This window comes from Dermacentor albipictus, chromosome 4, assembly GCF_038994185.2.
Source record: "Dermacentor albipictus isolate Rhodes 1998 colony chromosome 4, USDA_Dalb.pri_finalv2, whole genome shotgun sequence".
Taxonomy (NCBI): Eukaryota; Metazoa; Arthropoda; class Arachnida; order Ixodida; family Ixodidae; genus Dermacentor; species Dermacentor albipictus.
Genome location: NC_091824.1, coordinates 160,582,601 through 160,605,538, shown reverse-complemented (window position 1 = coordinate 160,605,538; position 22,938 = coordinate 160,582,601). Strand labels below are relative to the sequence as shown.

Genomic DNA, 22,938 nt, shown 5'->3' with positions numbered 1-22,938 from the left:
GCGTGGGCGTGTGTGTTTGTGTGTGTGTGTGTGCGTGTGCGCGTGCGTGTGTGTGTGTGCGTGCGTGCGTGTGCGTGTGTGTGTGTGCGTGTGTGTGTGTGTGTGTGCGTGCGCGCGCGTGTGTGTTTGTGTGTGTCATGCATGTTCATTGCGCAAGCGTATCTTTGTTGTATAGAATGAATAATTAGGAGACGAAAACTCTTTATTAAAGAACACTGATGCATGGATTACCAAGCTCTGTACCGGCACATGGGTTCCGTACCAATCTTTTGTTGTTTCTTTTTCTTTTTGTTTTTCATTAGAGCTATACACGAGACACGTTGGCGCACCATGTTAACTCTTCAGTGTGAAATTCAAGACCTTCACGTGACCTGTATAATCAGCTATGATTGCAAAACATGCCAGTGAATTAATGACGATTGTCCAAACAAAGTATTCGCAATTGCAAATGCTTTTTGCGAATGCTTCCCTGGTCGTATACTAACAAAATGATGGGGTGGGTGGTGTTGCAACAGTTGAGATTAGCCTGGCATAGTTGGCGGTCCTAGTTACTTTATGATTTTACAGAATACTAGAGTACGAAATCTCAGCTTTAATTTCAAAGCGCTAGCTTCTTTATACATACTTACAGCACGGTGATCACCAGCGAAAATAGCTCATGGAGCTTGTTGTGATATGGCACTCAGCAGCTAAGGCTCCCATCATTCCTGCGCAAGTTTGAACAGCCCTGATTCACGAAACCTGTCAGAGAACCCGGATTCCTTTATGCCAGGCATTTAAATATTGCCTGTGAGATGTCAGGCCACATCAAAACTTTGATTAAGCGCTGTTACGCTAACTTTTCTTGAAAGGCGAGACTCGGTGCACTTAGGTCGCGTATCATCTCGATATACTATTATTGAGCACTGACAGCACCATGCACAGCAGCATATAGGCTGAAATTGTATGTTGTTGCCTTTCTTAATGAAACGATATTTATGATACTGTAATTATTTTCATGCGAGCTATGATTATCGGCAAAGTTTAAAGAAATTCATTGCGAATTTCTTAGTTAACGTGTCTTCGTTGGGTTCCTTTTTTCTGCTTGTTTTAGTGTTGAAACTCGTCGATGAAAAGACGTGACCAAGGTGTAATCGACGCCTTCTTGCCCTTAATAATGATTTTTTCGCCTTCTCAATTAAACAATATGCAAATAATGAACATGCCCTAAACCTTTTTATTACAATATGTTCCAACCGTGTAAATCACTATGTACTTACTTCTGTGCTTCCGCGTGTAGGTACTGTTAGCACAGGGTTTTTTATAGCTCTTCTTATTTCCCTTTTTGAGCTAGCTATATATATCACCAGTTACTAGGTGGAAACCCAGTGGCATGTCCTTCGTTTACACACTCCCAGGCCCCTATAACGAAAAACTATTCTCATCGGTTTTATTCCAATCTCCTGACATGTAATATACATAACCGCCGACCCAAAGATCAGGCGGTGACCCGCAGCGTTGTTTGAACCGACCAATCAAACGCTCCTTTCCTTTATAAGGGGTTACTATCGTTTGCTTTCAAAGCAAATAGCATTGCCTACACCAACATGTTATCATTATAATTGGCTGACGAGAGTCGAGGAGCAGGTAGGAGTGGTAGGGGTTTGGCTGGACCGAGCCAACACCTCCTAGATAACACAAGGCCTGTGCACTGATATCCATGACGTTATACTTTCTTGCCCGACTGCCATAGAATCTAACGGTGATGCTCCCGAATAAGCCACAGGGATTTTGTCGTCACCGCTTTAGTCACGCAGGGCTTGACAGTGGAAATGTCGGTCCAAGTAGCATGCCATCATAAAGCCGACTGTGTAGGCCCCCTATCTGGGAGGCGTTGACCGAGCTAGCGCAGGGAAAGTACACAACCTGCTTGGGAAGGTGGTACCGGCGTCAGTCATTGGCCAGCTTCCTCTTGCTTAGCTTGCGGTGGCTGGTCGGAAATTGCGACGGCGTGCAACGGAACAAATGCGGCCAGCACAGTGGACAAGAGTTGGTCGGCGAATTTGCATACCTACCTGCTGAAAGGGTTCGACAACGTATTATTGCCTGGGAAAATTGTTTATTATACAGAAATATGCCCTTTCTCCCAGGTATTTTCGATTAGCCAGTACCAGAGCGATCGATGAGTAGACATCCTGTATTCATTTTGGAATGGGACAGTCCCCGACTGTTCCACAAAAAACAAACAGCTTTGTTCCGCATATTATGCATCTTTAATGCGTACACGTTACTTATACGTGGTGGATTCACGCGGTTTCCTGGCGTCAGCTGACAGACAGGTGAAGTGGGTGCTGCCCGAAAAGATCTTGTGACTAATTGTGGAAGGCTAACGTAGAGAAAGGTGTAAAATCGTAAAGAAATGTTTCTTCTTTGTTTTTTTTCTGTCTGATCACGCATAATCAGTGTGTACACGTCATATCTGATTGGGAGTTTTAGTGGTTTTCGCAAGCGTTGCGGGACTGACATGCGAAATGGGGTCGGTCCTAAAACTTTTTAACCAATTGAAGAGGACTGGTTGCAAAAATGTACGTAATAGCAACAGTGTAGAATAACTTTACGTTATAGTGGCCTCAGTCTGTATTGCACTACACTGCTTTACATGTTTCTTCCTCATTGCGTCTTGACTTTTTCCTTAGTTGCATTGACGATATCAATTTCAGTGTAACAATTTCATAGGATGTAGCTCGACATTTTTTTACGTTTCATGATGCAACGTTTATACCGAGATGCATTTACCCACGTCCAGCACGGCTAGGCAATGACCGCCCTTTTTCCAACTACTGGTTGTGCCATGACTTCTATTTATAGCTTTATTTCTCTCCGTTAAATAAAGGAGCAGCCACAAAAAAGCTGCTGCGTTGAGTTGTTTGATGAGGTGGTCGCCCCCGCCAAACGATAGCAACGGATGGTTGGCAGAACAAACGTAGAGTACAAAGTAAGGATGTTGCATTTCAAGCTACGAGAGCGCGCATACTGTTAGGTACGTCTATAATGACTTCATCTTTCATACAAACTATTGTTCGTTAAACTTCCGGCATAAGTAACTTTGCTAAAACACACGTTTGCTGTTTCTCCTGCTCAAAAACGGAAAGCTGTTTCCGAAGGAACTTTTCAGCCTAACTTTGACACATGTATTGCGTAGATTTTCGAAGTGAGTGATAAAATAATTTTACATTAAATTGTCATATTTGTCAAAAAGTATAAAAGTGTTCTATTCTCCTATGCCATTCACGCCGCAGAAAGACTAATTTTTGAAACGAGGTTACCAAGCGACAGCATACCGCAACCGAAAATTTCTGCTGCAGAATAGTAGCTTAGATTATGCAAGGTCGCACCGAATTGACCATCTCGCTACGAATGAAGGCGAGATATAAATTTCAATGGCAACATTCATAGTGTTCAGTAATCTCGTTCAGAGAAGTTGCGAAATTTAAGCATCTACATTTCCACTCTTATTGCCTCCAGGGGATCGCCTGTCCAGTACACTGTTTCTAGTGAATTCAGAGATTACGAAAGCCAGTTGTGAAAAGCAGCAACCATACCTTCTCCTAATAGCTCCCTAATCTCAGTTCTCCGCTTTCATCCACAAATCTTCGCTTTACTGTGCTCTGGAAAACAGTTAAATCCGGCAGAATCTCATGGGACGACCATTTAATGGTAATTATCTCGATGCAATTCAAGTCTGCAAGCCCATATTTTAGTTGTACGAAATCATTTCCATAAATAGGCCGTTCTTTGGAGTCATTCTCGCAGATCATTGCGCCTTAAAACAAAGTATACTACAAAGCAAGGTCGTATTCATCCTGAATGCTTAAGCAACTTAAGTCGGGTGCAAATGAGCTTTAGGTCCATATTTTTGAAGCTTACTATGCAGCAAAAGTTGCAATATTGGAAATGTGCATCGAGATAAGACAAATACTGATAATTGTAGTAAGACCGCAACCAATGTCGTCGCACTGTCGCATTCATGGATGCATAACTTTGCTTCCTTTAACCTCTCAGTTCTGTAATGGGTTGCTTTTCGCGCAGGTGACAATAGCACTTCTATTTAATGTACTGCGTGTTAAGTTAAGCCATTTGCAAAAGGGTGAAATGCCGTGCTGCTAAGTCATTGTTGAAGAAGGAAATCTAAAGGGAGGGCGTAGCAACTACGAACTAGTTAAAAGACTTCCAGGGAAGCGCTGAATTACAATTTCGCTTACTATTGTTCCGCACGAACAATCCGAAAAATCAACGTGTCTTTTTCTTGTTACGTTATGCAAACATGTGAAAAAAAATTAAGGTAAGGTAACGTACGAAGTTGTGAGGTTCGAATTGTGAAGGGCGGCTCAAGTAAACAATATCTTTTTTAAGCTTTGCAAGTGAGTACCATTTCCCATCATTACACCACAAACCACACAAAAATGTGTTGCTTCTTCAATGGCAGACATCGAGGCCCCATATTTAAATCACGCGATACGTTCCCATCAGTATTACACAGAACAAAACGGACACAATATAAATGCCGCTTTAGTGGTGAAATAGTAGCCGCTCAAATAATATGAAGGAACGTCAGTAGAAAAAAAAAACAGCAGCAAAGTTTTTGCAGCTATTCAAAACACGTAGAATGCATGGCTGGTTAGGTATGCAAGAAGGCAAGGGACACGAGCAACTTATTTTGGGATAGACGTTGAGGTTGTATTTGAACGATTACTTTTGTAATTGAAAGCCCTTTTTTCTGTTGTTTCTGATTACGAAGTTGTTTTATTCCGATGACAATTGACAGCTCACAAGACGGTAAAGAATATACGGAATAGGCAGACAGTAAAAGCTGCTGTAGCCTCCACTTTAAAGTGGGGCCAGCAAGTTTCAGTCCACTAACCGGTGGCGGAGTAGGCAGGCTTGTTTCCTTATAATGCGTGGCTATTAGGATACATATGTTTATGTTCCATGACAGACGCACCGGAGAAGATCTGCGCCTGTGTTTTTCACAACTTGGTAGAATCGTATAAGCTACAGGTTTCAACGCTACAATAGGAAAACGCCGTAAAGCCTCCAAAGTGGGCTAACTTGGAATTAACGAAAACGAAGCAGGAATGCATTTGTAAAACTGTGATTGGAAGACAAGCCAGAGCGCAGTGTGTTTCGCTTTTTGAAAATGTTTTCTCTGGAAGTAAAAAGAAAAACCGCTTGTTTTGGCACGAGCTATCATCGTCACTACGGCAGCGGGCATGCGCCACGAAAACGAAGAATAGCATGACACCGTCGCCCGCGCGCTCTCGTGCAAACAAAAAGAAGAAGGGACGCGGATCGACCAGGGCGACCAAGGAATCTCCATTCCCGCACGACGCGTCCTCCTCATTGCGGTTCCCTCTTCCAGAGTGAGCGAGGACTTCGCCACGCTGCAGAAACACCACCTTGACCAGCCAGACATGTCTCGTTCATCCAGACCCAGCAGTGTGAAGCCGGACTCAGCATTCGGCCCAGTGACTTCCAAGAAGTCCACCTCTCATGACAAGACGGCCAAGATAGTGAAGACCCCGCAACAGGCCGAAGCAGTGCGCGAGATTGCCGCGAAGGTGAGTAAAGTTATCTTGGCAAATAATGTTCGACAGACGTTAGCGTTTATATTTTGAGGCATGTTGCAATATGATTTCCGCAGAAACTAATTGCGCAGGCAACAAAAAACAAGTCACACGACACAGAGAGCGCCAGCTTAGTCGCTGCAGTGTTGGCAGCGTATAGTAACTGCCAGCTCCTGTCTCCATCTGCTTTCTGTCGAAATCCTATTTCATCAACATATAGGCTGTGTGCTATTATTATGCTCACTTTGCAGCACAAAGTGAAAAAAAAAGCAATGAACACAAAACACTGTGTTGCTTTCCTTTGGTGCTGTCCTTCGTACTGTGCTGGGCCATGTATGATTACAACATTGAAGCACATCCACTCATGAAACTGTTCGTTTTATTTGTTTAATGATTGTAACGCTTGGCAGATTTACCCATGACCCGCTCGGCGCAGTAAATTAACATGAAGGCACCCGTTCCCACGCTGCTACACGCGTCATACACACTACACTTTGCACAGTAAGCGGTTGTTCCTTAGGGTACATACGCTCGGTATCGTCGTCTTTTTGAGCAGTGATATTCAATAGATGCAGATCAAAGTTTTGGGGATGAAGACCTCTTAGAATAATATTGAATTCGCACCATCGTACGTTAGCTTATGCCTGCGAACTTGCTAATCTCCTCAAACTATCTAATCAGTTGCCGTGCTCTTCAGCGTTTGCCTTCGTTTGAAATTCACTGTAGGATTATAATAAAGAGAGAGTTTACCATGTGGATGAAGCCAGGGTTTGTGACGTTGTTTCTGGGGAAACTCCTATCTATCCCCAGCTAGCAGTGGAGTAGTGCACCGCATCCAACCCATTACACCTGTTCAAGCTCGGCAGCTAAACTCGGCAGACGAAGGAAACGGTTTGTGTGGCTGCCGAGCAAGTTCCTTTATGGAAAACCAGTTTCATGAGGTGGCACGTAGCAAAGGTGGGACATCATTCTCAAGTGATACGCTTTAACGGCGCGGGAATAAGCTTGCTTCTTACGTGAACACCTATTTGCGATGACGGTGAAACTTCGCCACAGGGCTTTGATTTCTGTGACCTAGTTTCACTGCAAGTCACACACATCTAATAAATGTCACTGACGCGCACTATTAGTCCCTATTGCAAAGAATGGCTAAGGTGTGCAGTACGGACACAAGAGTCCCTATCGCCCCGACTGAACGCCTACAGTGTCGAAGCCACAAGAACACTGTATAAAAGCATAGACACTTCATTGTCATCCATGCTTGAGGCACTCTTGTTGGCTTTATTTATTAAATCGCGCTTAGTACGTTGTTTCGAAAACATATAATGTGATCTGGGTAGAACTTTGACTGAAGCTGAAAGTGATGTGTTGTTACCGTGGTCGTAGCATCTCACCACGTTGTCGGGGACAGTAGAATTGAGGCACCTACGTGCTTTGCGATGATGTTAGCACCAAGTGGTGCCTCATTGATCAGCCAGAGAATCCCTAATACCTAGAGATCACCAAGAGATAGCCTAAAAGAATGCGAAAGTATTTATCCAGCGAGACCCGTAGGTTACATTCACCTTCCTGTACCGTTCGCATTCAAATAGGATGGACGCATTAACAGGCCAGCAATCGAGTTAAGCAAAAGACGTTTAGAGCATTGGTAGGAAATTCACAGAACAGATTGAGCGAGATGAATTCGTTACAGTCATAAGTAACTGTAGAAGGTAGCTATAGATGTTTTAAGGGAGAAAGAAATGTTCACAGGGGTCTTGAGTCACCCCACGGAAATGGTGAAAAAACACAGTCAATGGGCGCCTATGCTGCTGCGAACATCTAAGCCAAAATTTGCAGTCGTGCGCAGCACGTGGAGCTCGAAAGTGAAGCGTGAAGTCATCTTTTTCTCACTCTCTCTTCAGCAGGCGCCTTTTTCTCCTCGTTTCGGGATGCTATATTTCGTCATATAGAAGATTCGCACACGCAGCTGCTATCAGTCAATGTTACTCAATGGCATCAATCAAGAAGCATGTTTGGATCAGTGGGCTTCTTCCTACTGTTACTTTGAATATTTAATGACGCAGCTTAACGCACAGGCTGAATTAACCCAGAATCTGCGTAGAGAATTTCGGTAGGAATTACGTAATGCCGGAAGTACAACTATCGCACTATAGCCGAATATAGTCTGCTAGCGCTCGAGCGCGCCCGCCTTCGTAGGAATGAAAATTTTGCCACACTGCTTATTCAATTTAATTCAATTAAGTTCACTATTTCTATTGTTTTTGAACGCTCAAATAACCTGGAACCACGCGAAACTTAAGGTCAGGCCAGAGGGACACTTGCTAGCATGCGCTCACTGCTGTCGGCTCCTGCCTAAACACATTGGCGGATTTTGCTTCGTATTGAGCTATTGCGCAAAGAGCACAATTTGGGTGCGGCTACTACCATGGACGGCCGTTAATTCGGTTCCTGACGGGACTGACGAAAATGGTCGAAATAACTGGTGGGTCGAATTAAGCAAAGGGCAGAAAAGAAAACTGAAATACGCCTTTCATTTACTTCATAATAGTGTATTTAAAGTGAGCTTTGCTGCAGTAAAGTGCTATTATGCGGCGAAGCATATCAAGAGGGGAAAGGTGCCACATAGCACGTGCTTCTTAATTTACATAAGCACGTGCCCTTTTTTTGCTCACAGTGCAAGCACCGAGACACCTAATAAGTTAGTAGCAGACCTTCAGTTTTTTAGATAAAGCGCCACTCTTTTGATGGCTTTCCTCTTCGCCAGATTACCAAACACACAGATGGTTTTCTTCCACTTCTCGGTGCACGGTGCGTGCGCGTGTGCATAATTAAGCAAAGCGCACTAGACCCCGTTAATGGCCTGGTTCAAAGGAGGCAAAGGAGGCTCAAATTACCACAGGATCATCGAAAACAGCTCTGAAAACTGCCAGTATGCTTATTATGCGTTTAAGTGCTTGTACTGTGACTGATTCCTTTATTCTTGGTATGCTTCCTGTTTCCTGTTTTCGCCTTGGTATGCTCACCGTAATACTTTGCGCATATTCCACAGCGTTACATCATTGTGCTGCGTCAAAGTCAATTGGAAATTATCCGGCGAGGACCAATTCTGAAATCGAAATAACGAAAGAGTGGGCCCATAGAAATACATCGGCACCCACCGCGACCTGATCGGTACCTTCGGTTGCGATCCAATTAACGGGAGTCAAAATAACGGGTCTACTGTATCGTTGGTCAAGCTGGTGCATGAAAACGCTGGTCTGCACCACATGGCATGGCCAGACTCTCGCGCATGAGCACGAACGCTTAATCTATCCCTGTCGGGCACACATTTAGCCACTACAGTTGCATGTAGCTGCGTCTGCAGCCTATAGTGTAGATAATGCGCCCGCCGCTGGGTACCGCGACGAACGCACTCGCTGATCTGATCTGAGGACAACGGCGTGATCTGATCGGCGTCTGTGGACTCAAGGCCCGAGCGCCACCATTTGACGAACAGGTAATAGGTCGCTTGCGTTTGGAATTGCACACCGGCGAGGTATGTCGTCATCATGGTTGAAACTCGTTACGTTAGGAATCCTTTCAACGCGAGTCTGGAGTGCCGCATTTATCGCTTAGCCGATGCGCGCTCTGTCGACGCACTCGCACGACTGAACATGAAGATGATGTTTGTTCGACCCTCGGAAACTGTGTGATTATTGTAGAGATAAATGTGAAAATAATGTGCTGCTCGTGTCCCTCGGTGCGAAAATACCCGCGAGTAACTATCTAGTAGACTGTAGTACAACAAAGGGATGAGACACAGTGAACTCGACGATAAGCTGTGGGATGGACTGTGAGTTTGGCGCATCGTAGGTGCCGAAATCGGAAGTAGTAGCGTCTACGTGAACATCTAAAACCAACCAACCAACCAGACTCCCTTCCTGGAAACATTTCTCGCGGGCTGATGTCATTCTGTCTTAAAAGAGGCCTTCTGTCCAAAAAAATTTCACTTGGTATTGTCAGAGCGCATCTTCTCGGTGTACCACGGATCTCAGCAACGACATCCTTTTCGTACGCCACAATGAGCCGACATGGGAAGGCTAGGGTTGTCGCGGACTCTCAGCCGAGTGCGCCAGCTTGACTACTAGCCACAACTGTTAAATATTATGCAGCGCTGCGTCAAGAATTACCGCAACTATCAACGCGGCAAATCATCGCCTATGAAACCTGCAGGATTGCTTCAATACACTGCACTACCCAGAATACTGTTCGATCTCTCGTGGTCATTGACCTTCTGGGACCATTCCGCTTGTCGTCCACAGGAAACAGTTGGATTATAGCCGAAACGGACTACCTGCCTAATGTCAAGATAAACAGTCGTCTGCCTACTGATATCGACAGCGTGGCTTTCGACGCGGCCTATCGACAACTACACAACAACTTGAAATGATTCATGACCTTGCCATTGGTTCAAACAAACACAGCCTAACTGAAATCTCATTCTTGTACTTTGAAAGGGCGCTTGGTCGCGTTTCACACCGTTAGCTGCTTATCAAACTAAAACCAATTCTTAAAAACGATTGTTTACTTGCATGGAACGAAGTGTATTTAAACTGCAGGCATCATTGCGTTACAGTTCATGGCTACAATTCGCCATCTGCACCGGTTCAGTCCGGCAGATGCTCGGGCCGCTTTTGATTTGTGGTCTTTATTAACAACATATTCCATGACATCCCGGTGAAGATACAGCTGTTCGCCGACCACTGTGTAATTTATCAGGTAGTTAACGTTCACAGTGACCAAGTCGTCTTGAACAACTCTGAATCTAAAATTCAGATTCGGTATTGCACATGGAAAAGACCACTAACCCGGAAAAAACTCTAGCGATGACTGTAACTCCTAAGAAACACCTCCTAAAATACTGATACAAAATTATACACTACAGGAAATCACTGCTTGTCCTTTGTTTCACCACATACGTTCTAGGCCTAGTCATCACATCTGCTTTAGGATGGAACGAACACGTAGCATATATTGAAAAATAGGCTGTGAGGAAACTTGGGCAGTTTAGGAAGGCGCTAGCTAAAACAACCCACGAAATTAAACTCCTTGCGTATAAAACGTATCTAATACGAATACTGGAATATGCGTCAGCTGTTTCGGACCAGCACACACAAATGAACATAATTAAAATTGAATCAATACAAAAAGTCTAAGATTTTTATCTGGCGCCTACCAGCTCTACATATCCCCATCAGATCCCTTGCGAAGTGCAAACTTGGAAAGCTTAGGGCCCAGAATGTATGGCGAAAGAATGAGGTTATTTTCTCTCGTATACGTATCATGGTAAGTTAGGAATAGGCAAAAGTAAGTACATCAAACCTATCAACCACCGCGAAGCACGATCGTCCTACCGTAGAAAAGCAGCTGCAAACCTTTGTCCTACTAATGCATGCATACATTCATTTTCCCTTAGTACTAGTAATGACTGGAACAACCTGCCACTGGAAGTTCTAGAAAGCACTGGTCGGAATTCGTTCACTCGGGCGTTGCTTGTACAAGCTTAGTGACACTTTTTCTTTTTCTGTTTTATATTGTGTCTTCTTTGGTTCTGCACGAACAGTGACTACTACATTAGTAACTGGATTTGCCGTCAGTTTTGTGACCGGACATCCTATCGTGCACTTGTTCTATATTCTGTACTTGGCATTATCCTCGTTTTAGGTTATGTTTGCCTCCGATTTTCTCTCTCATAATCTGACACAGTTGTTTTGTTGGGAATTAGAGATTGTGTTTCTGTGCAGCATCTATATCTGTTTTGTCACTATTGTCTATTTAAGCGGTATTTGCTGTTGCTGTAGTATTACATTACTTTTGTTACTTTTTTTACTCTATATCACATTCGGGTTTTTCGTTCTAGATGACTGATCCTTGTGCGATTGCATTTTGTTAGCTCTACATTTCCCATTCTTCCTTTTATTCACCTAAATTTTCTGTATAGTTTTTTTTCAATGCATCGCCTACTCCTACGTGAAGACTGGCATTCAGATTGGCAGTATTTTATAAATAAAATAAAAATTGAGTTGCTACCCCGTCGCACAGCTTCCAAAGGCAGATATTGTCGACATCATGTTGACCGATGTTCAGCAGAACGCATGACCATTTCTTTGGACAGATTTCAAGGTTTCAACAAAACGTATGGGTTATGAGAAACGTGGAAGCTCAGAGCGCTACAACGATTTTGCGCTCACTACGTTCTTTAGAAATCAGTGAGATGTTGATGTGCGCTTTCTTTTTATTCCTTCATTGTTTCTTTTGTGTGCAAAGTATGCAAAGTGTCTGCCGTATAGTAAATGCAGAGAACTCTAAACACAGATATAATCGTGTCTGCATGGGCTTCTTGTGGTGCAGACGATCGAGAAAGCGGGCAAGCCCCTTCGCACTCGAACACCATCCATGCATCACTTGAAGCTGAAATCCACATATGACAACGAGGTGAACAAACAAACTATAAAAATCGTGAGTATTTTGGGCAAGAATGCTTTGGCTGCTTCTCTATTCTTTATTCAACGAAATTAACTCTCTCCCCGTTCGGTGACTGTTACTGTAGGGTTGCATGCAGAAAAGGAAGTTTGCGACTCCCGTGAATTTAACCCGTGGCGCCTGGTGCTACGTATCTAGCGCAGCGGGCGGTACACGGAGTGGTAAAAGCATCACGCGCGCACACCTGTTCAGCAGCTCGCCATAACTTAGAAGTCTTGCCTGCCGCTGAGTAAGGCTATGCAAGAATGGTCCCTGCGGCGCGCACCTGTGTTGTATCTTCAGGGGCTCCCAAGAATCAGTGCGTGGTACAGCCTGAGCAAGACGCGTGTACATGAGACACGTCACGGAAATCGGTTGCTCACGGCTAATCGTGAGCTACTGGATGTCATAAGATTGGGAACTTCGTCAGTAGCTAAACATTGTTTTTTGCGGTAGATGGGACATACAAAAGAAAAGACGCAAACATATCACACGCAAACGCACACACACACGCACATCAGATCAGGGAAATAGTAAAAGTGGTCCCAGAACAACTCCAGAACTGTTTCGAATTGATTTGCGCGGCATGGACCAGCTCCCCATCCATTTAAACAAGATGCGCTCGACATGATGCTAAAATGCGAAAAATTACCTTTCGTGTAGCTTCTAAGAGAGAAGGGCAAAGTTTGAATTGCCGAAGTACCCAGATACCAAAGCTCCAGCTATAGTTGAGCGAGCACTGTAATGCTGCGCTGTTTATTAAATTTAACCAGAGGAAGTTATTTGACTTGTAGCAATATCTCGGTGCAGTGTCAGTTTCAACGCAAAAATGGTTTACGGCTAGGTGTCCCACAGAATTATGGCAGGAAGGATGAAAGGGTAACAACGTCGTGGCCTGATATGGTGGCGCTCAGCTTGTTTGTTGCAGACGAGACGCGCAGTAATTTCTTGTTCGCCGCCTTTCCAGGAGTTTAGCAGTGTTGCAAAGTTTAATTTTCCTTTAGCGCACTTAACGCACCTCGGTACTTAATTTGTAGCGTTTTCTCGAGGGGATTCTTAATATTTGCTCTCCATATAAAAAAATGAAGGCGTAGCCACCGGCATGGATCTATGTCGGTAGCTTGTATGGAGGTGGCTTGAGACAGCCTAGGTTGGCACACATCGCAGTGCGTGTCTTAAAGTCATTTAAAAAGACATAGCCGATGTTCAGTATAAGGTAGCCATGACACTTCCAGTGGCCAGAGTATACTCAGAAGCAGGGCCCTCATGGCTGGTTCCCGCTACTGACAGGGAGCGGTCGCTTAGGGTGCAATGTCTATCCCTCGCCCCCATAAAGACACCCACAAACAGGTGAACGTGTCTGAGGTCTTGAAGACGTACGCATGAAGCGCAAGATTAATTCGCAAACTTTGGCTCAATCTCTCTCGCTCATGAAAGCTCATGCGATGAGGCGATCTAAGCAGAAATTCACGCAAACAAATCCACCAATGCATGAGAACGTTTGTCTGGTAGTTTCTTCAGTGATGGTAGTTTTGTCTCATCCCTTGTGCGTGACAAAACGGCAGGTTTGTGTACGGAGGAAACGCTGCGTCGACTGCCAGTGACTGGTCAAAGCAAGTGCTCGCTACCTGGCTGAACCACACCCATTCACCAATAATTATTGTTTTTTTTTTCTGACTGTGTACTCACTTACGCTCATGTGCACTAACAATCGCCCGTGGTAATCATTCACGTTCTTACCGCTCCCGCGCATACTCACCAACATTCACTCGCTGTTCATAGCGACTTCCATTCCCACTTACCCGCACTCGCTCTCCAAACGCGCGTTTGGAGAGCGAGTCACTCACGTTCACGCTGACGTCCACTCCCCGTTACTGACACTGACTTTCGTTCGTATTTACGCTAACGCGCGCTCACTACTGTTGATACTCACGCCCACTGAAGCTCACCGGCACTCACTCCCGTGCATTCACGCCATCCACACCCTTCTTCACTCGTTAGCGTTTTATGTCACCCCTGTAATATGAAGTGTGGAGTGCTCGGGAAGGATGAGTATGCCAACTTTCGGTTTTACGAGAAGCCGTTGTAGTTCCGTTCCGTGCTGGTCTTCCAGGGCATTCGCAACGTGCAAATAGCAATGTGACCATTCTAGTTCCGAAAATTGTGGTTATCGTGCTGATCGCATTTTGATTGCATGCCTCTGTTTTGGTATTTTCACTGTTCCTGTAGAGCCCCCCAGCCTAAACTTTTGTGATCACCTCGTTTCTCTCAAAGATCTTATCGCCCTTTATTCTTTATCTCCTTTTTACAAAATCCGAATCTCGGAATCTCTCTGGACTGCCATGGCTCACCACAGAAAACGAAACCTCGAGCCAAGCAGTAGAATTTCTCTACCGATCATTACCTACTGCTATTCCTTTGAAATCTCACTTCGTCTACTACCCATAATCTACTGCCGAAGGTTCTAAATGAATGAGGTTCATTGTACTAACCAAGCAACGATATTGATGTGTGCAGTATGGTTATTTAAGTGCGACATTATACAGCACATCAAAAATACGTAATTTCGTTTCATAATAAATGTGGTTTCTTGCGGCATGTGCGGTGTATAGTGTGAAACTGACGCTTTCAGGATGCAAAGAAAGTCAAGATATTTACGCAAAAATTTCAAGGAGTGAAAGTGTTCAATCTTTATCAAATTTTTCTAATCATTTTACACTCTGCTACTGTGTAATAACATTGGTACGTGTACCGCTGATTCACAGAATACTCTGTTTTGTGCGCTCTGAAGGCCCACCTTTACGGCGGTTCTCACTGCCATCCGCGCACATAATTTTCCGAGTATGCTGAAGTTCAGTATTTCTTTGCGGCTATTTCAAACATTTTTTTATGAGATTAGCTAGGACGATTGTGTTTACTGAGTGTGCTTCTCGACCTGAATTGTGCCATAATTCACCGAATTAATTCACCGAAAAAACGTCATGACTTTCAGTTATTTGTCAAATTTATCTGGTAAAGTATCGAGCCTATATATACCATTACCGAATTAACTGCGTCAAAATGCGCCAATACTTTGCTATTGACCAAGCGAATATGCTGTCTCATTCTCTTTGATTTTCCCTTTTAGCTCCAAGGGAGCACTACGGCTGGAGTCGAGCATGACTGGCAGCTGGTCCAGGCAGAACCGAAGCACAGTACAGTGCGGCTGTGGATAGCAGCCGCCGTGTTAGTGGCCGTGGTGGTGACTTGTGCCTCCGTCTACTTGCTGTTCTTCAGAAAGCACCTGATGCCATACGTACAGTGCAAGTCAAAGCCCTGCCTCGATCACGCCGAGAGACTTCTCGCGTCGATAGACACCAGCGTGAATCCCTGCCACGACTTTTACGCATTCACCTGTGGCCGTTGGCAGAGCTCTTCTCCCCACAAATCAGTTCAAGACGTCATGAACGAAAAGGCAACACAAGAAGAGATCGAGGAGGTAAGCACTGATCTATGGAATGTTGGGAAACCCAGCCGTCTCTACCAGAAATGTTTGAATCCAGAGCCAAGCGACATCGCAGCCAACATTGTTGCGCTCGAAGAGATCATGGCAAACTTGTTTCTGACATGGCCTATGGAAAACCCTCAGCCTACGGACTCGCATCCTTTAGACGTGATGGTTGAACTGGCCTTTAAGTGGGACATCAACTTTATATTCAGTATGGAAGCCGCACGCACGAGTGCCATCGGCGGCATCTTGGTTTTTCGGAGGGTGTACAGTAGCGCCGCTTGGGTTGATCGCTTCGAGAAGTCTATGAGCGCAGAGCAGTACAAGGACATTGTCAAGGCGCACTTGAATTACCTCAGTGCTAATATGACTAATGCAAATTGCACACTCCTGCAGTTGTTAGAAAATTCATTCATTGAAGCTAGACTCCACAAAGCACACACAGGGCCAAAGTGGTTCATTATGGACAAGATTGATCTCGAGACACAGTCATTCAAACCGGGAATTTGGTTACAATATCTCGAACTTCACTCTGAAGACATGGGCTACAAGTGGTCTTCCCATGACTCGGTACTACTAGAAGACGCTGATATACTGTCAGATGTTGAGAAATTGTTTAAGAAGCACACTCACGTGGAGCTTCTAACTGGCATTGCCTGGATGTTCATACAGTCGCACCTGTGGGCTGTCGTTGGGAAACCGAAATTGATGTTCGAAAGTGACGTAGAAAAGAAGTGTAAGTACGCCTGTCTGGAATACGTAAATTTACGCTTAGGGATTAGCTTATCTGCTGAGCATTTGAATCAGCGCTACCCGACGAAAGAAGCCCGCCACGAGATATCGAGCTTCCTGCTCAGCGTTAAGAGCGAGTTCATAACGCTGATGAAAAACAGCTCGTGGATAGACGTGCTGAGCAAGCATACAGCCGAACAAAAGATAACTTCGATGAATCTGAATTTATTACCAGCTGAGCAATTTTTTGATCCTGCAAAGCGCCTTCTTCTTTACCAGCACTTCCCGTTAATGAATGATTCGGGTTTCTTTGGGAGCTGGCTGCAGGCTTCTAGGATTTACCAGAAACTTCACAGCCATGAGCACTTCCGTGATGTGTACAAAAAGAGGCGGACTTTTCTTTACGAACCATATTCCTACTCTTACTTGCTGAATGATATCAGTGCAGGCACTGTTGCGCTCGAACCTCCGATGTTCTACAAAGGAGGGCCTTACATGATCAACTACGCTGGTGCGGCAACTCGTGTTGCGCGAGAAATCGCGAAAAGCTTCGACCCGCAGGGTGTTCATGTGGACAACCACGGTGATACTGTCACTTGGTGGGGCATGCAGCACTCGGCCGAATACAGAAGTCGTGCCACCTGCGACTTAGGCGAAGGAGCACCCGCGACAATGGGTGTTTTTCCGGTGATACCCGCAATCGAAGCATCTTACGCTGCGTATAAGAGGGTGCTCTCAAAACTGTGGGACCTAGAAGGCAAGCGCACAGACCTCAGGATTTCGGGACTGGAGAGATACGATGATGACATGTTGTTCTTCCTAACTTACTGCTACGCATTGTGCTCCAAAAAAGGTGACACGATGGGAAAAGCAGAGTGCAATGTACCACTGAAGCACTTCGATCAGTTCGGCGAAGCCTTCCGCTGTTCTCAAGGCTCACCAATGAGAGCCGCGGAAAAATGCACTTTCTTTTCTTCTTGATTTCCCTCGATACTTATTTTCTTCCGTTAATCTCTGCCCATTTTTATGTATACTAACAAATACTATTTCATGACCATTGGTGAAACACGATGCTGTTCACCATTGCAGAGACGTGCAATTTTCTTTACGCTAGGATTTTTTGTTAATAAAAACATTCTGCGGTGTCCCGTTTTCGGTACTGCTTGAATAGTATGTGATTTCGCCCATGCAGGGCGCTTTGATTTAAGAGGTGAGAGTTTTCCAGTGATTGCATTCTTTAGTGCGTATATCGAAGTCTTGTTGTCCTAAGTGCTGAAATTAAGCTGTTAATGCTTCACGAATATTTTTGAAGAGCGTTTATAAATTGCCGACGTCAAAAGTGTGCTCGTTGATAGGCAATCTAACGGGTGTCTTCAAATACATTTTGATTCTTCTAGAAACACGTGAGGATTTCTGTGGCTACCCAACTAGGAAATCTGACCGTCCGTCACTTAGGACGAATCTTTATGGAGCAAATATTGCATAAAGGAAATAATTCGAAAGGAAAATCGCTGAGTTCATGCTCAGAGGCCGAGTGTCTCGCCCACTAGGCGCTCGCTGCAGGTGAATATATCTGAACCACATGACTGTGTTGTACCGGTGGCACAAAACAAATGTCAAGGGAGAACAGCTCCTGTCAGGCTTTGTTTTAATATTTAGTGATGGGGGAATAAAAGCCATCTCTAGGGCCAAGTGTAGAGCAGACTTGGAGCTTTGTAGACATCGGGAAAATTCTGATTTCATGAAAGTTTAATGCCAAGCAAGCCACATCCCCGATGAGTTTTGGTGGTTGCGGGATGCGCCTTCGGTTGGGGCGTTCCTTCGCCAACCAAAATGCCACCGATGTCTCGTGGCTTGTGTGCTTCACGTCGCGCAACATATACAGATAGGAATTAGGAATACAGATAGGGATAGGGAATGAGTTGATAACGAGGGATGAGGAGTTATATGGGTCTCATCGCGGTGGATAATCGTTCCACACGGATGAATAAAGTGTTAAAGAGCGATAAGGGTTTAGAATGGTTGGAGCTATTCTGATAAGGTTAATAAGCACCAATAGGGGTTGATAAGGATAGGATCAACTCCGATAAGGTTGATAAGGACTGATCAGTGTTTATAAGGGTCGGATCATGACCTATAAGGCTGGCAACGACAAATAAGTGTTGATAAGGATCGGATCGAATGCGATAAAGGTGATACCGACCTATAAGAGTTGTTAGGGCTCATCATCATCAGCCTGGTTACGCCCACTGCAGGGGAAAGGCCTCTCCCATACTTCTCCAACAACCCCAGTCATGTACTAGTTGTGGCCATGCCCTCCCTGCAAACTTCTTAATCTCATCCGCCCTCCAAACTTTCTGCCGCCCCCTGCTACGCTTCCCTACCCTTGGAATCCAGTCCGTAACCCTCAGTGACCATCGGTTATCTTCCCTCCTCATTACATGTCCGGCCCATGCCCATTTCTTTTTCTTGATTTCAACTAAGATGTCATTAACTCGCGTTTGTTGCCTCACCCAATCTGCTCTTTTCTTATCCCTTAATGTTACACCCATCATTCTTCTTTCCATAGCTCGTTGCGTCGTCCTCAATTTCAGCATAACCCTTTTCGTAAGCCTCCAGGTTTCTTCCCCATATGTCAGTACTGGTAACACACAGCTGTTATACACTTTCCTTTTGAGGGACAGCGGCAACCTGCTGTTCATGATCTGAGAATGCCTGCCAAACGCACCCCAGCCCATTCTTATCCTTCTGATTATTTCCGTCTCATGATCCGGATCCGCCGTCACTACCTGCTCTAAGTAGGTGTATTCCCTTACCACTTCCGGTGCCTCGCTACCTATTGTAAATTGCTGTTCTCTTTCGAGACTGTTAAACACTACTTTAGTTTTCTGCAGGCTAATTTTTAGACCCACTCTTCTGATTTGCCTTTCCAGGTCAGTGAGCATGCATTGCAATTGGTCTCCTGAGTAACTAAGCAAGGCAATATCATCAGCGAATCGCAAGTTACTGAGGTATTCTCCATTAACTTTTATCCCCAATTCTTTCCAATCCAGGTCTCTGAATACCTCCTGTAAACAGGCTGTGAATAGCATTGGAGAGATCGTATCTCCCTTCCTGACGCCTTTCTTTATTGGGATTTTGTTGCTTTCTTTATGGAGGACTACGGTGGCTGTGGAGCCGCTATAGATATCCTTCAGCATTTTTACATACGTCTCGTCTACACCCTGATTCCGCAATGCCTCCATGACTGCTGAGGTTTCGACAGAATCAAACGCTTTCTCGTAATCAATTAAAACTATACATAAGGCTTGGTTATATTCCGCACATTTCTCCATCACCTGACTGATAGTGTGAATATGATCTATTGTTGAGTAGCCTTTAAAGAATCCTGCCTGGTCCTTTGCATGACAGAAGTCTAAGGTGTTCCTGATTCTATTTGCGATTACCTTAGTAAATAGTTTGTAGGCAACGGACAATAAGCTGATCGGTCTATAATTTTTCAAGTCTTTGGCGTCCCCTTTCTTATGAATTAGGATTATGTTAGCATTCTTCCAAGATTCCGGTACACTCGAGGTCATGAGGCATTGCGTATACAGGGTGGCCAGTTTCTCTAGAACAATCTGCCCACCATCCTTCAACAAATCTGCTGTTACCTGATCCTCCCCAGCTGCCTTCCCCCTTTGCATAGCTCCTAAGGCTTTCTTTACTTCTTCTGGCGTTACCTGTGAGATTTCGAATTCCTCTAGGCTATTCTCTCTTCCACTATCGTCGTGGGTGCCACTGGTATTGTATAAATCTCTATAGAACTCCTCAGCCACTTGAACTATCTCATCCATATTAGTAACGATATTGCCGACTTTGTCTCTTAACGCACACATCTGATTCTTGCCTATTCCTAGTTTCTTCTTCACTGTTTTTAGGCTTCCTCCGTTCCTGAGAGCATGTTCAATTATATCCATATTATACTTCCTTATGTCAGCTGGCTTACGCTTGTTGATTAACTTCGAAAGTTCTGCCAGTTGTATTCTAGCTGTAGGGTTAGAGGCTTTCATGCATTGGCGTTTCTTCATCAGCTCTTTCGTCTCCTGCGATAGTTTACTGGTATCCTGCCTAACGGAGTTACCACCGACTTCCATTGCACACTCCTTAATGATGCTCACAAGATTGTCGTTCATTGCTTCAACACTAAGGTCCTCTTTCTAAGTTAAAGCGGAATACCTGTTCTGTAGCTTGATGTGGAATTCCTCTATTTTCCCTCCTACCGCTAACTCATTGATCGGCTTCTTATGTACCAGTTTCTTCCGTTCCTTCCTCAGGTCTAGGGTAATTCGAGTTCTTACCATCGTGTGGTCACTGCAGCGCACCTTGCAGAGCACGTCCACATCTTGTATGATGCCAGGGGTAGCGCAGAGTATGAAGTCTATTTCATTTCTAGTCTCGCCGTTCGGGCTCCTCCACCTCTGTTAAGGCTCGGATCCAGTCAAATAAGGTTGATACTAACTAATGAGGGTTAATAAGGCTTGGATCGAGTCCGATACGGTTAATCACCAATCAGGGCTCATAAGGGTCGGATCTAGTTCGATAAGGATTATGACGACTGATAAGGATTGTAAAGGGTTTCTACTGGTCGGATCAAGTTTCATAATGACGCCATCCTGGCTGTCCGGCGTGCCCGCGACCGGGCCGGTGGGCTAGAGCTGCCGGTCCCGACGTGGGACTAGCCGGGTGCGCGACGAGTTCGCGTCCTCGCCGGACCTGCAATAAAAGTTTCTTCACTCATAATGACGCCAAGCTGCATGGAGATGAGCAAGTAGCACAATGCCCTTACGCATACTCAGACAACTCCTAAACTCAGACGATTCCTCCTTGAATTTCTTTTTCAAAAAGCCATATTATGTTTTGTTTACGATGCCCTCTCTTATCCCGCCTCCACTACAACCGGAATGAATGCTGGGGCTGATATCGTAAAGAACTTGCGAAAACCTACAATGCTTGACCAGACTTGTTTAATTGTGCAGCATATGTCCACTTTTTACATTTTTTTTCTTCTATTTTCCTCTTTGGGCTGGAAAAAAAGGACGGATTTCCTTAACATACGGACAAACGCTTACTGTTACATGCTACATCGATATCGCTTCCCCCGCACCGCATGTATTTTCCCAAGATGTGGGTACGCCTCTTGCCGCGCCCTCGATGGACGATGATGTGGTGGTCATTGCCTCAGAACATGGCTCGTACCCACTAGGGGCATTGGCCCAAGCGGACGTAATGAAAAGGCACGCACCAAAATGGAAGGAGTGCTAAAAAGCAAAAATCAAACTCACACAGCTTGCAACTTACACATAAAAATTTTTGAGGGGGCTTATTCGCAAAAAGAGGAAGGAGAATAAAGTACTCCATGGTCGGTACCCTATGAGCGAAATTTTCCTGCAACGGAAGGGTAACGGAAGAACAACAATGCCGCTGTAATGGCTCCTCAGTGAAAAATATTACGCAAACCGAAGCCGTATGCATGCGAAAAGGGCACGACAGCGTCACACTACTGCGCAAAAGTTTTTATTATGCGCAAAAAAGAAAAACAATGCATTCTTGCGGGCAGCTCCAATTAACCAGTGCTAGAGTGGTCGGCTCTTTTTCTCTTGAAATGGGGGAGTCTATGGCTATTCTTAAAAACATGTCAGTTTTGTTCGGTATAATAATGCATCTGTAGTGCGGACACATCACTTTACGGCAATCAGTTTGCACACGTTTGCGAGGTCGCTATAGAGACAGGTGAAGTGGGCGTAACCCGATAATTTTTGATGAATAGCTCAGAGCTAATGGCGAAAAAGGCGGACAATTGGAAGTAATTGTTTTTTTTTCATTTGGCCCAACATGCATATTCAGTGTGTGTACACCATGTCAGATGAAGAGTTTTTGCACTTTTCGCGCGACAGACAGGCAGAGTAGGTGGGGCGGAAAAATTTGTGACCAATCTTAGAGCGCTAATGGCAGAAATGAATAAAGACAGATTTGAATAGCTTTTCTTAGAGCGCCCCATATTTTGGCTTCATTGAAAGACATTATTCGGTGGCCATAGTTGCTATAAACTCTCGCGAAATTATATTTCGTCTGGTGAATTTTTCTTATGTTAGATCTATACCTTTACAACAAGAGATGGAAAATGAAAGGAATTTTTTTCGGAACTTTAAAGCTGCTATTTCAATGCGCAATCACTAAACACAGACAGTGTCTTTACCAATATGGCGAGTCTGATTCAGATCTTTGTCGGGTGTAATGCTGTGTATCTGTTTACCTCTCTTGCTACTATGCTGAACTCTCCCTCCTGGTATGAACCGTGACCTCCTGTTTGTCTATATTTTCAGTGCCCATTCTTAACGCCCTCCCTACCACGTGTGGCCTCGGGGTCTCCTTATGAAACAGCCTGAGCAAGATTCTCGCCGCTCTTCGCAAGGATAACAGAAAAAGAAACCATACCCACTTTTAAGTCATTTTACGATGTAAACGGTGACGTGAGAATGAAAAACAACATTCTAACTTTATTTCTGACGCTACACCTGCGAAGTGAGTGAATGAAATTGTGTCTAAAGTAGCAGTTAAAGCTTTGGTGGG

At 44.7% G+C, this 22,938-nt stretch overlaps 1 protein-coding gene across 15 annotated transcripts in view; it reads left to right on the top strand.

Annotated features, from left to right (window-relative positions):
* Positions 1–17,478, top strand: part of LOC135899990 (neprilysin-1-like) — a 702,442-nt gene extending 684,964 nt beyond the window's left edge. For 7 of the 15 annotated variants that reach the window (XM_065429411.2, XM_065429420.1, XM_070537755.1 and 4 more), the window contains 2 exons: positions 11,997–12,104; positions 15,235–17,478. In XM_065429411.2, the coding sequence (XP_065285483.1) occupies positions 11,997–12,104; positions 15,235–17,307 (2,181 nt within the window). In that variant the 3' untranslated portion in view covers positions 17,308–17,478. Of the gene's footprint in view, positions 1–5,263; positions 5,598–11,944; positions 12,105–15,234 lie in introns of those variants that run through there. The other 8 variants (XM_065429416.1, XM_065429417.2, XM_065429418.1 and 5 more) reach the window with 3 other exon arrangements.
* The last annotated feature ends 5,460 nt before the right edge of the window (positions 17,479–22,938 follow it).